Source organism: Hyperoodon ampullatus, assembly GCF_949752795.1.
Source record: "Hyperoodon ampullatus genome assembly, chromosome: 2".
Classification (NCBI taxonomy): domain Eukaryota; kingdom Metazoa; phylum Chordata; class Mammalia; order Artiodactyla; family Ziphiidae; genus Hyperoodon; species Hyperoodon ampullatus.
In genome coordinates, this window is record NC_136915.1 from 110,837,167 (window position 1) to 110,856,630 (window position 19,464).

Below are 19,464 nucleotides of genomic sequence, written 5' to 3' on the forward strand. Positions count from 1 at the left end.
ACATCTTCTTTATCCATTCATCTGTCCACGGACATTTAGGTTGCTTCCATGACTTGGCTATTGTAAATAGTGCCGCTGTGAACATTGGGGTGCATGTATCTTTTTAAATTAGAGTTTTCTGCAGATGTATGCCCGAGAGTGGGATTGCTGGGTCATATGGTAATTCTATTTTTAGTTTTCTGAGGAACCTCCATACTGTTTTCCATAGTGGCTACCCCAACTTACATTCCCACAAACAGGTATAGGAGGGTTCCCTTTTCTCCACACCCTCTCCAGCATTTGTTATTTGTAGATTTTTTTAACGATGGCCATTCTGATTGGTGTTAAGTGGTATCTTATTGTAGTTTTGATTTGCATTTCTCTAATAATTAGCGATGTTGAGCATCTTTCCATGTGCCTATTGGCCATCTGTATGTCTTCTTTGGAGAAATGGCTGTTTAGGTCTTCTGCCCATTTTTTGATTGGGTTGTTTATTTTTTTGTTATTGAGTTGTATGAGCTGCTTGTATATTTTGGAAATAAAGCCCTTGTCAGTAGCATGATTTGTAGATATTTTCTCCCAGTATGTAGGTTGTCTTTTTGTTTTGTTTATGGCTCCCTTTGCTGTGCAAAAGCTTGAAAGTTTGATTAGCTCCCATTTGTTTATTTTTGCTTTTATTTCTATTGCTTTGGGGAGACTGACCTAAGAACACATTGCTACAATTTATGTCTGAGAATGTTTTGACTATGTTCTCTTCTAGGAGTTTTATGGTGTCATGTCTTATATTTAAGTCTTTAAACCATTTTGAGTTTATTTTTGTGCATGGCATAAGGGAGTGTTCTAACTTCATTGATTTGCACATGGCTGTCCAGCTATCCCAACACCACTTGCTAAAGAGACTGTCTTTTCTTCACTGTATATTCTTGCCTCCTTTTCAAAGATTAAGTGACCATAGGTGTGTGGGTTTATTTCTGGGCTCTCTATTCTGTTCCATTGATCCATATATCTGTTTTTGTGCCAGTACCACACTGTTTTGATTACTGTAGCTTTGTAGTATTGTCCAAAGTCTGGGAAGATTATGCCTCCAGCTTTGTCGTTTTTCCTTTTGGATTGCTTTGGCAATTCTGGGTCTTTTATGGTTCCATATAAATTTTAGGATTATTTATTCTAGTTCTGTGAAAAATGTCATGGGTAATTTGATAGGGATCACATTAAATCTGTGGATAGCTTTGGGTAGTATGGCCTTTTTAACAATATTAATTCTTCCAATCCAAGAACATGGGATATCTATTTCACTTTATATTTACTTCCATACCTCTATTATAACTTGATTATATTACTCCTACTTGATGTTTCTGATTCAAGCAATATTGCTTAATTACCTGCTATAGAAGATGGGACTTTAGCTCCATTTCCTCCCCCACTCCACTACATATTTGTACCTTTTCATCTGTCCTATCGTCTTACTATAGTCAAATTACAATATTTGTTAGATTAATATTCAGTGTTTATACTGCTATGACTGTAAATAATGAATTTAGCAGAGCCATATAGAGAATACTATCCTTACTTTTTACTTTCTTTTAAACGTTTTGTTTTAAAATTATTTTGAAAATGATTAACCCATTTCATAACACTTTATAAAGTGTCCCATTACAATTCTAATTGTGTTTTTGTTAAATTTATAGTTTAACTGAAGAAGAGTCACCATTTTTATTAAATGTGGTATTCCCAACTAAATGTGTGATGTTTCTGTTTTATTCATCTCATCTTTTGTTTCCCCAAATAAAGTTCTGTCGTTTTATATTTCACATACGCCCCTTTAAGTTATTCCCAAGTATTTTATATTTTTATTACAATTATGAATGGGATATTTTTTCTTTATATTGTTGGAATGGAATAATTATTTACCAGGAGTCAGAATATCTGGTTCAAGTACAAGCTCTCCATTGGGTAAATCCTTAACATAGCTTTGCTGAGATGTGTTTTCTGATCTTTTAAAGGGTAATAGTAGTACCTCACATTTTTTTCATCAGTATCAAAATTTAAACAAAGCAGAGCTTGTGAAATTACTTTTGGAATTATAAAACTGTAAAGCAAAAATAAAATATTTAGGTATATAGAAAGAAAAGCTGTTATTTTTGTAGCAGTATCTCATATGCAACAACTTTTCTAAACTCTTCTGTTTTTTCAAACAATTTTTTAAACAGGTTTATTGAGGTATAATTGACATACAATAAACTGTACATATTTAAAATTTATAATTTAATAAGTTTTTTTTACCCCCTTAACCATTTTAAAATGTACAGTTCAGTAGTGTTAAATATATTCACATTATTGTCAATGGAGCTCCAGAAATTTTTCATCTTGCAAAACTAAAACTCTCTACCCATTAAACAACTCATTTCCCCCTCCCCTACCTCTGGCAACTACCATTCTACACTCTGTGAATTTGACTACTTTAGGTATCTCATGTAAGTAGAATCATACATTATTTTTCTTTTTGTGACTTGCTTATTTCATTTAGCATAATGTCCTTAAGGCTTTTTCATGTTGTAGCATATGACAGGATTTCCTTCCTTATTAAGGCCAAATAATTATATTCCATTGTACATGTATATCACATTTTGTTTATTCATCTGTGGATGGACATTTAGGTTGCTTCCACCTCTTGGCTGTTATGAATAATGCTGTCATGAACATGGTTATGTAAATATCTCTTCAAACTTCTGCTTTTAATATACCCAGAATTGGGATTGCTGGATCATATGGTAATTCTATTTTTAATTTTTTGAGGAAATCGCCACACTGTTTTCCATAGCAGCTGTACCATTTTACATTCCCAGCAGTGCACAACAGCTCAAATGATTTTTTTGATTGACTAGGTAAACAATTGTGCCTTTTGGAAAATAATACTAAATTTTTTCCCTCACTTAATTTTAGTTATTTTTTTGTATCATATGTTGATGTTGGGAATATCTCATGCATCTCTTCAATTTTAAGATGCCATCAGTTGTAAGAGGCACTAGTATTTTAAGCACTGCCAAGAAAAAAAAGCTACCAATTAAACAACACACGTTGATTATAAGATGCATCCCAATTTTAGGAACAATAAAATGTGAAAAAATGTGCACCTTAGAATTGATGAAATACTGGATAATAATGATAGTAATGTGCCTTTTCCTTAAAAAATTGATAAGGTCAAAATCCATAGTAGGATATATTTAATTTCTGGCTAAGCCTGGCAGACTAAACATACTTTTAAACTACTTCTTCCTGAAAGCTCACTAAAGTAACATTAATGGATTTTAAGAGGCATAAACCTGCAAAGAGAAGAGGATGAGACACAACAGATGAGAACAGTCAACAGTTTTTAGAAAATGAACGTTTGAATGAATCAACATGACTTTGGTGTTTGGTTATCGTGGAAGAATTGGTGAGAGGCATGTGGAAGGTTACAAACAAACAGCCAGTTAACCTAAGAGGAAAAAAAAATGTACAAGAGAGGAAGCCCTGGTACAGTACATGATTTAGTTGTGAACAGTGTTTACATGCTTACCATAATGTATAGATTACAGTAATCAATACTGATTATTGATTTAATTTTTATTGAGGTGTTGAAGGAAGAAGTGAGAGTGTAGAGTGGCATAAGAAAGCTAAAACTTATTATTATTTATTTATTTTATTATTTTTTTTTTTGGCCGCACTGCGTGGCCTGTGGGATCCTAGTTCCCTGACTAGGGATCGAATTCATGCCCTCTGCAGTGGAAGCATGGATTCTCAACCACTGGACCTCTAGGGAAGTCCCTAAAACTTATTATTTTTAACAGCAAGTCAACATTGTCTAAAATTGATATGTTAGGAATTAGCAGCATAAGCATGACATTTAGAATTATGAAAGGAATATCACAAAAAACTGTTTACAGTGCTTTAAAGTATCTGTGTAATGAGGCTGTGGAATCAGGAGACTTTTTTTTTTTTTTTTTTTTTTTTTTTTTTGCGGTATGTGGGCCTCTCACTGTTGTGGCCTCTCCCGTTGCGGAGCACAGGCTCCGGACACGCAGGCTAAGTGGCCATGGCTCACGGGCCCAGCCGCTCTGCGGCATGTGGGATCTTCCCGGACTGGGGCACAAACCCGTGTCCCCTGCATCGGCAGGCAGACCCTCAACCACTGCGCCACCAGGGAAGCCCAGGAGACTTATTTTTATTAGGCACCTCTTAGTAATACACATTTAAAAAATTATGTATGTCTTTTACTTTAATGAAAAAATTTTAATTAAGGGAAAAAGGAATCTAGTGGTAATATTTATGTTTTTCACTCAGGGCTAGTCAAGCAGTATAATCTTGATTAGAAATGAGTGAGGAGAGAACATTTTTACTGCCCCATGTGAAAATAGGTCACTTAGAGCTGCTGGAGTAGATATTCACTCTGGGTAGATGACCCACGTCTGCCCTGGGGAAACATTCATCAATATTTAAGTGCTATTACTAGTCAGACACAGTTCTAGGTATTGGGGAAACTGAATAGATAAACCAGTATTTGTTTGTTTGTTTTCCCTCTTTACTTCTCTCCCAGCTTTTCAGTAACTGGTTTAAATTTTACCTGGAGCAGCTGAGTCTTTTGGTGATAAACAACATAATGTTCAGGTTCTTTAGGACATTGGTGGCAGTTCTTATTGAGCATCGCCTCTGTGAATATAATCCTCTCTAAGTGAATCCTTGCTTATACGGCTAGGACTGGGGAGACACTGGCATAATCTTTCCATTAGGCAGCCCCAGGCAGGATATTAATATCCTTGTGTGGTTCTTAGAGGAATTTAACAGCTAAATGATGCTAATATAAATGATAGTAACTATTTATATATATTTATATATACTTTACAAAACTATTAACATCTTTTATCTCATTTTGTTGTCCACCTACAAGATGAGTGTTATTCCTGTTTTACAGACTGAGAGGGTTTAAGTGACTTACTCAAGTGCATATTGGTAGGTGACAGCTAGAATTTGAACTAGTCTCGTAACTTCAGTCCTGAATTCATTCTGTTACGCAAATATTTTCCCTTAAAAGACTATGGGGAATGATTTCTACCTTAAGGAAATCAGCAGTTTTCTGATAAAGATTCAAGTGGGCCCCTGCCTGGTGACTGTATAGAGTTGTCCTTTCAGTAACTCACTGAGGTTAGATCCTGAATGCCCTGAACAAATGGTTCTATTCGTTCTTTTTCTTTTTTTCCTCCCAAAGATCAGTTTTCCCTTCCATTAGATTTTTTAAGTTTTTCTTGGAGTCGAGGAGGAGTAGATAAGGTTGGAAAGGGGATGTATGTTTCATACATTCCTGGCTGAACCAGGAATAGTTTAGAATTAGCATATTAGAATATTATATCTGGGTACCTTCATGCCTGTATCAAGTCCTCTCTGAAAGTTTTTCGGCTCATGGTCTCAGATTTATCACTTCCTCTCTTCCAGTTGTTACCACCCTAGATAAAGGTCTTGTTTCATTTCATGCTTAAAGTACCACAACATCGTTGATCTCCCTTGTTTCATTCTCTCCTTGGCTTAAATCATTTGGGCAGTCATATACAGATCAGTCTTTCTTAAAAAACAACAATAACAGCAACAGTTTTTTTATTATTTATTTTAGCTCTCTACTCTGCTTAAGTCTAAATTCCTGTGCCTGCTCTTTAGGATCCTTCATACCCTATTAACCTACCCATTCAGAATTATTTTTCATTGTCCCCTAACATGTACCCTTTATTCAAATCAGGCAAGTCTGTCTCCTGAATGTATTTAAGGTCAAACCCATTCCTGTTTCCTGACTTTAGCTTGTAGTTTCTTCTATTCAGCCTCTCCTTTGGGGTCCAACCGAGACTTCCTTGATAACTACGGTTAGCAATAAGCTCTCCTGTTCTGGCTGCATGTATCACTTACTATTTATGTCAGTCATTTTTTGCTACTTCACTGTTATCTTTAATACAGTATTGTATACTATCTTGCTGTTTTCTGTAATTCTTTCTCATGTATAAATTAACCAGAATTTAAATCTCTTAACAGGAGAAACCAGATCCCTCACATGCCTAGAACAATCCTTGAGCACATACCAGACACTCATTAAATGCTACTTATTCCAGTAAATATACCCGTATGCCAGAGTTCACTGGTGATAACCAGATGGATAAGAGTTATTGTGAAAATGAATCTATGTCTATTTTTACCAAGAATGTACTTGATACTAATTTTTACATTTCTTTCTTCCCTGCCTTGTTTTGGTGACAGGCTGTTGATGATGTGAAAAAAGGTTACATCAAGGCAGAGGAAAAATCCTACCAATTACAGAAGCTGTATGAACAAAGGAAAATGGTCATGGTAGGTTTATGTCCCCATAATCTCTTTATAAAATGCCCCTTCTTATCTCTTTTTTTAATTTAATTTAATTTTATATTGGAGTATAGTTGATTTACAAAGTTGTGTTAGTTTCAGATATACAGCAAAGTGACTCAGTTATACATATATCCATTCTTTTTCAGATTCTTTTCCCATATAGGTTATTACAGAATATTGAGTAGAGTTCCCTGTGCTATACAGTACGTCCTTGTTGATTATCTGTTTATCCCTATTTTACATATAGTAAAATACAGAGTGTATATGTTAGTGTGTATATGTTAATCCCAAACCTCCTAATTTAATACATATAGTGTGTATATGTTAATCCCAAACCTCCTAATTTATCCCTCCCCCCCCACCGTTCCCCTTTGGTAACCACAAGTTTGTTTTTGAAATCTGTGAGTCAGTTTCTGTTTTGTATATACATTCATTTGTATTATTTTTTAGATTTCACATATGAGTGATATCATATGGTATTTGTCTTTTGCCTTCTGACTTCGTTCATTTAGTATGATAATCTCTAGGTCCATCCATGTTGCGGCAAATGGCATTATTTCATTCTTTTTTTATGGCTGAGTAATATTCCATTGTATATATGTACCACATCTTCTTTATCCATTCCTCTGTTCATGGACATTTAGTTGTTTCCATGTCTTGGCTATTGTGAATAGTGCTGCAATAAACATTGGGGTGCATGTATCTTTCTGAATTTTGGTTTCCTCCAGATACATGCCCAGGAGTGGGATTGCTGTATCATATGGTAGTTCTATTTTTAGTTTTTTTTGTTTTTTTGTTTTTTTTACTTTTTTATTGACAGAATTTATAGCAGTTTCATATTACGGAAAAAACTAAGGAGATAGTACAGAGTTCCTATCTTACTTAATATGGTACACTTGTTATATATTAACTAAAGTCCAACAATTATTAATTTCCTTAGTTTTTTTTTACATCTTTATTGGAATATAATTGCTTTACAATGTTGTGTTAGTTTCTGCTGTACAACAAAGTGAATCAGCTATATGTATACATATATCCCCATATCGCCTCCTTGTTGAGCCTCCCTCCTACCCTCCCTATCCCACCCCTCTAGGTTGTCACAAAGCATTGAGCTAATCTCCCTGTGCTCTGCAGCAGCTTCCCACTAGCCATCCATTTTACATTTAGTAGTGTATATATGTCAATGCTACTCTCTTACTTCGTCCCAGCTTCCTCTTCCCTCCCGTGTCCTCAAGTTCGTTCTCTATGTTTGCATCTTTATTCCTGCCTTGCCACTAGGTTCATCAGTACCGTTTTTTTAGATTCCATATACGTGTGTTAGCATACAGTATTTGTTTTTCTTTTTCTGACTTACTTCACTCTGTATGACAGACTCTAGGTCCATCCACCTCATTACAAATAACTCAATTTTGTTCCTTTTTATGGCTGAGTAATATTCCATTGTATATATGTGCCACATCTTCTTTATCCATTCATCTGTCGATGGACATTTAAGTTGCTTCCGTGTCCTGGCTATTGTAAATAGTGCTGCAGTGAACATTGGGGTCCATGTATCTTTTTGAATTATGGTTTTCTCCGGATATATGCCCAGGAGTGGGATTGCTGGGTCATATGGTAGCTTTATTTTTAGTTTTTTAAGGAACCTCCATACTGTTCTCCATAGTGGTTGTACCAATTTACATTACCACCAACAGTGCAGGAGGGTTCCCTTTTCTCCATACCCTCTCCAGCTTTTATTGTTTATAGATTCTATTTTTCTATATATTTTTAATTGAAGTATAGTTGATTTACAATGTTGTGTTAATTTCTGCTGCACAGCAAAGTGATTCAGCCATATATATATATATATATATATATATACACACACACTTCATTTTAATATTCTTTTTCATTATGGTTTATCATAGGATATTGAATACAGTTCTCTGTGCTGTACAGTAGGACCTTGTTGTTCATCCATTCTGTATATAAAAGCTTACATCTGCTAACACCAACCTCCCCCTCCATTTTTCCTTCAACCTCCTCCCCCTTGGCAACCCCCAGTCTGGTCTCTGTGTCTGTGTTTCTGTTTCATAGGTAGGTTCATTTGTGTCATATTTTAGATTCCACATATAAGTGATATCATATGGTATTTGTCTTTCTCCTTCTGACTTCACTTAGTATGATAATCTCTAGTTGCATCCATGTTTCTGCAAATGGCATTATTTTGTTCTTTTTTATAGCACTGAGTAGTATTCCATTGTATATATGTACCACATCTTTATCCATTCATCTGTTGGTGGACATTTAGGTTGTTTCCATGTCTTGGCTATTGTGAATAGTGCTGCTGTGAACATAAGGGTGCATATTTTTTTAAATAAATTATTTTATTTATTTTCATTTTTGGCTGTGTTGGGTCTCTGTTTCTGTGCGCGGGCTTTCTCTAGTTGTGGCGAGTGGGGGCTACTCTTCATTGAGGTGCGCGGGCTTCTCATTGTGGTGGCTTCTCTTGTTGCCGAGCACAGGCTCTAGGGGCACGGGCTTCAGTAGTTGTGGCACGCCAGCTCAGTAGTTGTGGCTCACGGGCTCTAGAGCACAGGTTCAGTAGCTGTGGCACATGGGCTTAGTTGCTCCGCTGCCTGTGGGATCTTCCCAGACCAGGGCTCTAACCCATGTCCCCTGCATTGGCAGGTGGATTCTTAACCACTGCACCACCAGGGAAGCCCGCATATATCTTTTTGAATTACGGTTTTGTCTAGATACATGCCCAGGAGTGGGATTGCTGGGTCATATGGTAGTTCTATTTTTAGTTTTATGAGGAACCGCCATACTGTTTTCCACAGTGGCTGCATCAGCTTACATTTCCACCAAGAGTGTAAGAGGGTTCCCTTTTCTCCACACCCTCTCCAGCATTTGTTATTTGTAGACTTTTTGGTGATGGCCATTCTGACTGGTGTGAGGTGATACCTCATTGTAGTTTTGATTTGCATTTCTCTAATGATTAGTGATGTTAAGCATCTTTTCATGTGCTTTTTGAAAATGCCCCTTCTTATCTCTTAAACCTATTCTAGTCATTTTTGGAAGATGTTTACAACCTGGTCAGTGGCTTAACTGATTTAAAAAGAAGGAGAGAGATACAGACCTTGATATAAAGTCCATTGTGTTCCTCCATTTAGCACACAGAAAGCTTATTGTGGTATATATAGGTATATAACTTTATTATTAATAATAACCAAACAGTATTCTTTTTGATAATAAAAAGTCCTAAAATTAGATGTGCAAAACATTTAATATGATAAAAATAAGATTCTGTAAGAATTAATATTTGGATGTTTAACATTAGAAATTATTTTAGTTGTGATTTAGCAATCACAAAATCGTTTGTTTTCACAACTCCCATCTGCGCATTTGCTTAAACATTTACGCTCAGTAGTGCTTTTGGTTAGTATGATATCCTAGAGCCGTGCTGTTTGATTCCCTAGCTGCTAGCCTCATGTGGCTATTTAAATTTAATTTTAAATTCATTTAACTTAAATAAAATTTAAAATCTAGTTCTTCCGATGCATTAGCACATTTCAGGTGTTGAGTAGTCACATGTGGCTAGTAGCTACTGTACTGGACAGCCCAGATATGGAACATTTTCATCATCACAGAAAATTCTGTTGGAGAGGGCTACCTATGATATTCTTGGAATATTTCAAAATTAGTTTTGAATTGCTATCTGCCATAAATAGAGGGATGAAAATTGTCAAAAATAAAATTTGTAAAGAACACTTATGAAAACTTCCACTCATATCATCTTAAAACTTCTTTCTTGGCCAATTCAGATAGTTGAAAATTTTCCAGTTATAGTTTTTCATAATAGTTTTCGTACAGTTTTTACACAAGGCCGTAATTGCATTGGTAATAATTCTGATAGGCCACTTGAATTCCTTTTGTACTTTCTGAGCAGTTCTTAGGAGGGAATGTTGATCCATCTAAATTAATTGTATTGGGACTTCCCTGGTGGCACAGTGGTTAAAAATCTGCCTGCCAATGCAGGGGACATGGGTTCGAGCCCTGGTCCAGGAAGATACCACATGCCACGGAGCAGCTAAGCCCGTGTACCACAACTGCTGAGCCTGTGCTCTAGAGCCTGTGTGCCACAACTACTGAAGCCTGTGCGCCTAGAACCTGTGCTCGGCAACAAGAGAAGCCACCGCAGTGAGAGACCCGCGCACTGCAACGAACACCCAACGCAGCCAAAAATAAATAAATTATTTTATTTTATTTTTTTAAATTAATTAATTGTATTGGAATAAGAATGGAAACAAGTTAGCCACTGAACTTAGCCCATAGTCTTATATCTAGGTGGAATAGTTATTTTATCACTCATATGACAAAAAGGGAACCATCCACCAATGTTCTGCATACCAACAGGCTGAAATAGACAGCACGAAAGTCTTTTAAATAGAATTAAGTTTTGGGACTTCCCTGGTGTTCCAGTGGTTAAGACTCCACGCTCCCAATGCAGGGGGCCTGGGTTCAATCCCTGGTCAGGGAACTAGATCCCACATGCCACAGCTAAGAGCCTCAACTAAAAAGATCCCGCACATGGCAACGAAGATCCCGCGTGCTGCGGTGCAGCCAAATAAATAAATAAATAAATAAATATTTGAAAATAAATAAAAATGTTTTTTAAAAAATAGAATAAAGTCTTGGCAGAATTTTGGTTAAGGGAATTTTGCTATGTGGGAGACAGGATTTTAAAACTCAACTTCTACCTCTTCTTTAAGATAATGGTATTGTCTTCTATATATTAATGCATGATTCTGACCAACACATCTGCATCTTCTACTGAAAAGGGCTATCCACCTCTGCAATAGTTCTTTGCCTTTGTCAAAGCCAACAGAATCAAAGTAATTTCATAAGGCCTTCTGAATATGGAATACATATTGTTTCTTTGCACATATAGCACTCTAAACACACTAGCTTCCATTTATACATTTAACAAAAAATATTTGTTGAGCACCAAGTGTGTGCCAGGCACAGTGCAAAGTGCTAGGAAATAAATAGGTTTGGGTTGTTCTGTGGCAAAATATAGAAAATCTGAGTTTAACAAGCATAGTAATCTATTATGAAATTATTTTTTAGACTCAAGTTTGTATCTTGTAATCCTCAGTTAAGAACACAAGTGCAGTTAGTACATTGATAGGTTTCCCCGTGGGTCATCTGAACTGAGTATAAAATATGCTTCTCTTGAAAACCTAGTGCCAGTGTACAAGTGTGTACTGGCCCTATAATACTGCAGTCCTATTTTAAAGACCTCCCCCCTGACAAAAGTTTGGGTTTTATTCAGATATCAGTGTTCAAAGACATTAGCCTAGTCAATGGTCATGGTCAATACATTGAAACTACCACCTCAGATGGACCCTTCAGAGCCCGTAGGTCTTGATACCATTATGATAACAACTTAGCACAGTTGATAGGCCTGAGATAAGGCCAGATCACTATGATTAGTTGCCAGATCACTGTGAGACCTTCAGCAATTCACAAACTTGTCACTTTCAGTTTCTTTTCTGTAAATTGGGGATGTTCAGGTTGCTAGCTCTCAAGTTGAATCTTGACAAAATACTCCAAAGTTAACAGATAAATAAGCTTTGTGTAAGTTCCCTTGCTCTCCAAATACAGAGGACAGCTCATACCTTTGCCATAGTTTGTAATACCCAGTGTGATCAAAATGTTTTTGTTTTTTACCTGTTTGCAAAGTTAGATTGAATCTCAAATTTGGATGGTTGAGAATATAGTGTACATAAGACTTGTTTTTTCTTTTTTCTCTCTCTCTTTTTTTTTAAGTCTTTAATACTTATTTATCTTATTTTTGGCTGCGTTGGGTCTTTGTTGCTGCACGTGGGCTTTCTCTAGTTGCAGCAAGCAGGGGCTACTCTTCGTTGCAGTGCACGGGCTTCTCTGCAGTGGCTTCTCTTGTTGCGGAGCACGGGCTCTGGGCGCGCAGGCTTCAGTAGTTGTGGCTCGTGGTCTCCGTAGTTGTAGCTTGCAGGCTCTAGAGCACAGGCTCAGTAGCTGTTGCACACAGGCTTAGTTGCTCTGTGGCATGTGGGATCTTCCTGGACCAGAGCTTGAACCTGTGTCCCCTGCATTGGCAGGCGGATTCATAACAACTGCACCACCAGGGAAGTCCCTCTCTCTCTTTTTTTTTTAACTCTCACACAAACAGTGAACGTGTGTAACTTATGTATTGCCATTGTTGAACTGACAAATAAGAAGTTTCTGGGTTTGGGGTTCCCTGGTGGCACAGTGGTTAAGAATCCACCTGCCTATGCAGGGAACGTGGGTTCGAGCCCTGGTCCAGGAAGATCCCACATGCCGCGGAGCACATAAGCCTGTGTGTCACAACTACTGAGCCTGCGAGCTACAACTGCTGAGCCCATGTGCCACAACTACTGAAGCCGCACACCTAGAGCCCGTGCTCCACAACAAGAGAAGCCACTGCAATGAGAAGCCCGCGCACTGCAACGAAGAGTAGCCTCCACTCGCCGCAAGTAGAGAAAGCCCGCACGCAGCAACAAAGACCCAACACAGCCATAAATAAATAAAATAAATTTATTTTAAAAAAAAGTTTTTGTGTTTGTGTTTGTCAACATAATTTTTAATGATTTCACACAAGGCAGTATACGTGGAAGTCAGTGTTTCTCAAAGTGTAGTTGCCAGCCCAGTTACATGGGAATCACTTGTCAAGCCTGCTCAAAATGCAGATTTCTGGACCCCACCTCACATTTACTAAACCAGAATCTCTAGGGGTAGGATCTAGAAATATTTGTGAAGATTTTTACAGAAGCACCCTAGTGAGTCTGCAACTTTAGGTGCTTGAGAAACACTACCCTTGGAATTTGGGAGAATTTGCTTCCAAGGTTCCTCTCAGGCCTTTATTTCAATTTTAGATCTGGTTTGACCCTTGGCATGTTGTTTGGGAGAACAGAGAGTTCTCCAGAATGGACCTCCATCCCCTCACCTAAAGTGTTTTGCTCTGTTAAGTACTGTGTCTCTGCTTTAATAACCATCCTATTTCAGTATTTACCTATCTTGCTGAACATTGAACATTTATAAAATGTCCCATGCCATACCTGTCCTCTTCTCTTGCCTGATGCGCACCATCATCTAAGTGGTATGCAAATCAAGGAAGGTAATTTAGGATACATATTTAGCTACTCAGAATTTAATATGAAAGGAGAATAGACAGGATAATTTTTTGTTTGAAGTACATAGCTACGCCCTTATGTAAATATGTTTGAAAACAAAAATTAACTTTCCTTCGGAAATTTGGATGTATGTAAAATTTTAAATATTTCTTCTCTATGTTTTCTGCAAATCGAGGAATGTAGAGACTGCCCACTTAAAACTGAGAAATACTGCCTGACCTGATAATCTCGGGAAAACCTTAAATTTCCCCAATGACACCTTACCTTAATGGAGCCTTTAAAATTATTTTTTAAAGCTGTCGTGTATTGAATACCTAATTATGTACTAAGTACTATGCTAGATACTTTTCAAGGTCACAAATAACTGTATGGTATAGATGCTATTATTATTTCCCTTTTTATGGAAGAGGAAACTAAGGCTCCTAGGATTTAATAATTTGCTAGCGTTCAAATAACTTGCCCAAGGTTACAGTTAGGAAGCTATGGGTCCAGGATTCAAGCCTGGGGCGTTCTGGGCCCAGGCTCTTGATCACTACTCTGTGCTGTTTGCTGCTTGTTGTAACCCCAGAAGAGTTCTCTCCTCTATCATCCACTGCCTGTCATATTTACCAAAGTACAGATAGTAGCCGGAGATTTATTTTTGTTCATAGTGCCAGTAGAAGGCGTAAGCAGTTTATCACTGATTCAGGATGGATGATGGTAAAGGGGGATGGATGGGGTAATGGAGGGAGACAGAGAAGAAAAATGATGCAAATGAAGTATTTTGGCACTTCTGATTGACCCTGTGTCTGTGTTCTTGCTACCCATTTATAAGTTTTCACCTTTAAACGTGCTATTATTTTACCTAAGCAGAAGTAAATACAAAGTAGGGAAGGGAGCCTGTGGTGTAATTTTTTTTCCCCCTGGGCCCTTAGGTCTTCCCAGACAGTCCCTGGTGGCAGTAGAGACAGTCTTAGGTGCCATTCCTTGGTACCAGAGCCATAGGTTGCCTAGGGTCCTTTTTGTGGCTGTCTCTTCTTTTCTCTTGGTGAGGCGGAAGGCAGCTCTCCAGTGTATTCTAACCTCCGTACCCATCTAGTTGAAATCAGCTAGGGTGCTATACCTGTGTCTTCTCTCTAACTCTCTGCGCACATCACCGCTATGCCTTGTTCTTCCTGTGTGACATGCAGATGGGGGTGTCACACAGACTTGAGACTATTTGCTTGTTTCCCAGGCAGTCACTGAGGAAACCAGGTCAGAGTCCATGCGTCTTCTTTTTTCCTTATCATCTTTTCCCTATTTCTCTTCTACTCTCCTTCCCATTCATTCTCGTTTACTCTCTCCCCTCTCAACTCAACATAGTGAGTTAAGTAAGAGAGAGGCCAGCCTTAACTGTAGAGGAGAAGGGACAAAGAGTTCAGAGACCTCTCTGGATCAGTCTTGGAGCATTGTACCTGTGAGGGTCACATATGTCACTTGTTTGTGGTCTAGATGCTTTTTAAGGAGACATATATGCTGGAGACCCAGTGGGGCTAAATGGGACTAGTTGGTAATAGAGAAAGGATCAGAGGCCTCAAAATTAAACGTGGCTTCTAATCCTGGTTGTGCCACTTATTATTACCTGTGACATTAAACAAGTCTCATTATTATTCTGAGTTTCTGTAAAATGACTAACTTTTAAAGTTTCCTTTAGCTTAAACTTTTTATGAATATGAGATTTGGGATAGCTTAATCCTCATCACTGAGATCATTCTAACTTTTGATTGGAGAAGAGATGAGAAACATTAGCTCTCTTACCTTAATTATAAGGATAGATTTGATTCCATCCCTTAGGTACAGTGAAAATAGAGGGCTGGACTAAATGGCATTGTGAGTTCCCTCTAGTCCTAGGGCTCTTGGTTGCAGTATCTCTTCTGGCTTCATTTATATATAAGTAGAGAAAGAGAGCGGGGTTGGAAGTATGGAGTTGGAAGTTAGAAGGATAAAGGATCATCTAGGAGTCCTGTCCCAGCTTGGCAATGGATGTGAGACCAGAGGCAAGGTCTTCAGGTTGCGAGGTTTCTCTTGGTTCTTTTGTGTGCCATCTCAGCAGCTCCTGATGATGGTGTAGTTCCATATAACACTGTTTCTCTTTCCTTTTTTCTCTAGTACCTCAACATGCTAAGGACTTGTGAGGGCTACAATGAAATCATCTTCCCCCACTGTGCCTGTGACTCCAGGAGAAAGGGGCATGTTATCACAGCCATCAGCATCTCGCACTTTAAACTGCATGCCTGCACTGAAGAAGGACAACTGGAGGTGAGAGTTCATTTAGCATGTAGCTGGGAAGTCAGGGGGCGTGGTCCAGGAACACCGGGTATACTTTGATACTCACTTGCTATGTTTCAGTTCCTCCTTGTGGGGGAAATGATATCAAAACTGTTTTGACTGGGGTAAATAGGCTCTGGATCCACACTGCTCCTCACCTTCACTGGCTGCTTACACTGACTTTTATTCTTCTGTCACAGTCTTTTCCCTGAAATGATGTAGAGATCTCTACTGATTTCTTTTCGGCTGTCTGGTTCAGAACCATTTTACCTAAGCTCCCCAGCATTCTCAAACTTATGCTCTTGTTCTCGGTTGTTTAGAACCAGGTAATAGCATTTGAATGGGATGAGATGCAACGATGGGATACAGATGAAGAAGGAATGGCCTTCTGTTTTGAATATGCTCGAGGAGAGAAGAAGCCTCGATGGGTTAAAATCTTCACACCATATGTGAGTGGTAGTTGGGGAAGCATGCACGGGGAAAGTAGATTGGGCTTAAAGTTCTCCTTAAGCTAAATGCGTAAATGGAGAGAGCTGTAGAGCAGTTGTTTTGAGATCTGAACCTGTTTGAATCCTAGAGCCCCAGGTTCTTCCTGTCTTTCCTTTAGGCCTGAGTAGGATTGGCAATTTCATATCCCACTTGACTTACCACTAGAAGGAGCCAGAGAATAGCAGATGAGCCAGGCCTGGGTTTTATGGAGCTTGTTAAGGTTTTTCTCTAGGCTGAGCAAGTTTGGAAGGTGACTCTGGGCAGGAGTTCAAAGGCATGGTCCTCTGGTGCCTGGTCTTGAGAAGCCAGTGAGTGTTGCTCTGTTTTTTTTTTCAGTTCAATTACATGCATGAATGCTTCGAGAGGGTGTTCTGCGAGCTCAAGTGGAGAAAAGAGGTAATTCTAAACAATCTTGAATTGACCTTTTCATCTTTTTTTGTTTGTTTGTTTAAAATGTATAGTCCTGTGGCCAAATACCTGGGACCCTCATCTCCATCTGTCTAGGAGTATTAGTTAGAGACTGGTTATCCCACGTGAGCCAGGATATTCTTCCAGAGGGGTTATTAGCCTTGGACGCTAAACGGACTGTGCCAAAAAGCCCTCCTTCCATTGTCTAGAGATTGGCCATTGGCTACAGGCTATTGCATCTCTCATGACTTCATGCAGCCTCCTCTGCTTGTTTTTTGTCAGTCTCCCTCCATGTTCTTCCTGACCCAGAAGGGCAGCTGTCCTCAGTTTTAGCCGTTCTGACTGGGTGAGACGTGAAAGAGTCTGTCTAGGCTAACCAAGAGTGTGTGTGCATGAGAAGGTTTTTGCTGCTGCTTTCCTGCTGTCTGTATATGCCAGTGCTGGAACAGAATTTAAAACATTCAGAATAATTAGCTACTTACTCTCAAAGAAGATGTTTTCAAGGTTCAGAGGGTAAAGTCAGGAATAAGAAAATTTATATTCTTGGTATAGTAGAAAGAACATTGGGCTCTGGGAATCAGATCTGGATTCTCTCCCAGCTTTTTTTCTCTCTGTGATCTTGGACAAATCAGCCTCCCTGGATCTCAGTTTTCTCATCTTTCCTCATCTGTGAGACAGGAAGGCTGAACCAGATGGTTAATATCCTAGGTCCCTTCCAACTCTAAAAGACTATGATTCTTGATGGAAAGTTATATCAAGTGAAGAGGCCAATCAGATCAAGTCATCCATCCAGTCATACATTTTCTGTGTGAGGGGTTGTCTCTAGATGGGAGGAGATGAGGACACCTAAGGCTTCCCAGTAACTCTTTTCTTTTTTTCCTTTCAGAACATTTTCCAGATGGCGAGGTCACAGCAGAGGGATGTGGCCACCTAGCCTTTCGTTACCCTCTTCCCTTCTCTTCACCCTCATCCTCTTATCCCTTTCGTCTCCCATGTCAGACAGAGTAACCATTAACACGAAAGAAGAGAAAAAGGAAAAAAGTCATTATATTCAAAAGCCCTAAACTAAATATTATTAATAATCCCTCTGAATTTCATATCTCTGGAATTGAGCTGGTAGAGAACAACAGATGGGTCAGCACCAGGAGTCACCTGAGTTAAGACAGGAAAAGAAATAAGCCCAACCAACTCGCCAAAGGTATCTTTGTCTTTTCACCTGGGCCTCATACCAACAGACTCTCCTTGTACTATATTTTTAGAACTGGAACTATGAACTCCATCCATTTGCACTGTTCAGGCATATATATGTATGTATGTAAAAATTATATATACACAAATTAGCTGCACGTATATACATATATATATTTCTTTTTAAATTTCATATTGATGGCAGTACCTTTTTTAGCTTGTGTTTTTACACACCTTTCACTAGAATTCATGACTTCTCTCTTGCTCTCTTTATTTTGAAACAAACTTTAAAAAGGAAAAAAAAATTTACAGGGAAAAATACCTCTCCTCATGAAGGACTCGAAAAGTTTACAACCTGCTTGGGTTTTTCCCCCCTTTTTTGTATTGAATGAAGATTCTGGATCATGGGTTGCCATAGAGTCTGAGGAGCAAGGAGCATAGTTTCTTTATCTTCCAAGAGGCTGCTGGGGAGGAGAAAGAGGTGTGTTTCTCAAGGGCAGCAAGGCTGCAGATCTGCAGCCAGAGTCTAAAGACTTGGTGTGGTCTCTCTTGATTCCAAGACAACTTTCCTGGTCCATCTCTGTCTCTTCCACTCATGGCTTTTAGCCACATTCCACATCTTCCTGCTTCCCGAGGGCCGCCTGTATGCTTTCCCTCAACAGGCCTAGAATGAAGGGGAGGGCGGGCTCAGGAGGTTGACGCCACAGACACCTGAAACACTTAGTGGTCATGATTTCCTGTTTCCCTGCTCTTTCTGAAGCAGGGATGGTACTCGGGACCAGAGTTAAAGCTGATACCTTTAGGCACAAAGATTGGACTTAAGTAGGGGGAAGGAAAGAAGAAAGTCCCTAAGAATATAAGCTTTTCCCTACTCCATTGCTGACCAGTAACCACCCATAACTATTACATTCTCTGTGACTTCCTTAAACACCCATGTTGGGGAAGGATCTGACAGCATCCCCAAGGCCGTGGGGAAACTTGGAAGGGTCAGTGGCCCATGCCGGGCAAACCATACCCCGTCCAAGCCAGCTGAGGACCCAGGAAGGAGCAGTAGTAATATGGTTGATTTGGGTTGGATCTCAGCTTTGAATTAAAAGGAACCTGAAGGAAAATCTTTTTGTCCCTCAAAGAGCTCCTCATCTGATCTTGCAGTTAGAACTTTTGAGACCTGAGAGCTACATCCCAGGGTCTGGGGCCAGGGCTGACTGGGGTAGAGCAACATTCTCAACCCCCAGCCTCCGAAGGTACTGCATTGGGAGCTCTGATGCAGTCAGGCTCTAATGCACCTGAAACATTTTTGAGCCTTCTTTACTTTTTTCCTTCTCTACCTTCTAAACAGAAACCTCCATAGAATGGCATCTTTTGCTTTGTCTAACTGGGAGGCAGCCATAGTTGGTTGTAGTCGACTCCACTGAGCAGTGTTGGGGTGATTTGAAGTTTCTGTTTTTGTAACTTGTTTTTGCAGATTGTTGTGAGGCCACTTTGCTTTCTCTCTCACTCTGTTATCTTGGCAGGCGCTTGCCCCAGGGGGTGTGGGATCATATAGGACATCCTA

The 19,464-nt window shown here is 38.9% G+C and overlaps 1 protein-coding gene across 1 annotated transcript in view; it reads left to right on the forward strand.

Annotated features, from left to right (window-relative positions):
* The window catches only part of SNX27 (sorting nexin 27), a gene marked incomplete at its 5' end in the record, with an annotated part of 77,744 nt that extends 60,030 nt beyond the window's left edge, over positions 1 to 17,714 (forward strand). The window contains 5 exons of the mRNA XM_079697641.1: positions 6,256 to 6,345; positions 15,666 to 15,815; positions 16,145 to 16,273; positions 16,650 to 16,709; positions 17,608 to 17,714. Of these exons, the coding sequence (XP_079553767.1) occupies positions 6,256 to 6,345; positions 15,666 to 15,815; positions 16,145 to 16,273; positions 16,650 to 16,709; positions 17,608 to 17,655 (477 nt within the window). The 3' untranslated portion in view covers positions 17,656 to 17,714. The remainder of the gene's footprint in view (positions 1 to 6,255; positions 6,346 to 15,665; positions 15,816 to 16,144; positions 16,274 to 16,649; positions 16,710 to 17,607) is intronic.
* Positions 17,715 to 19,464: the final 1,750 nt, after the last annotated feature.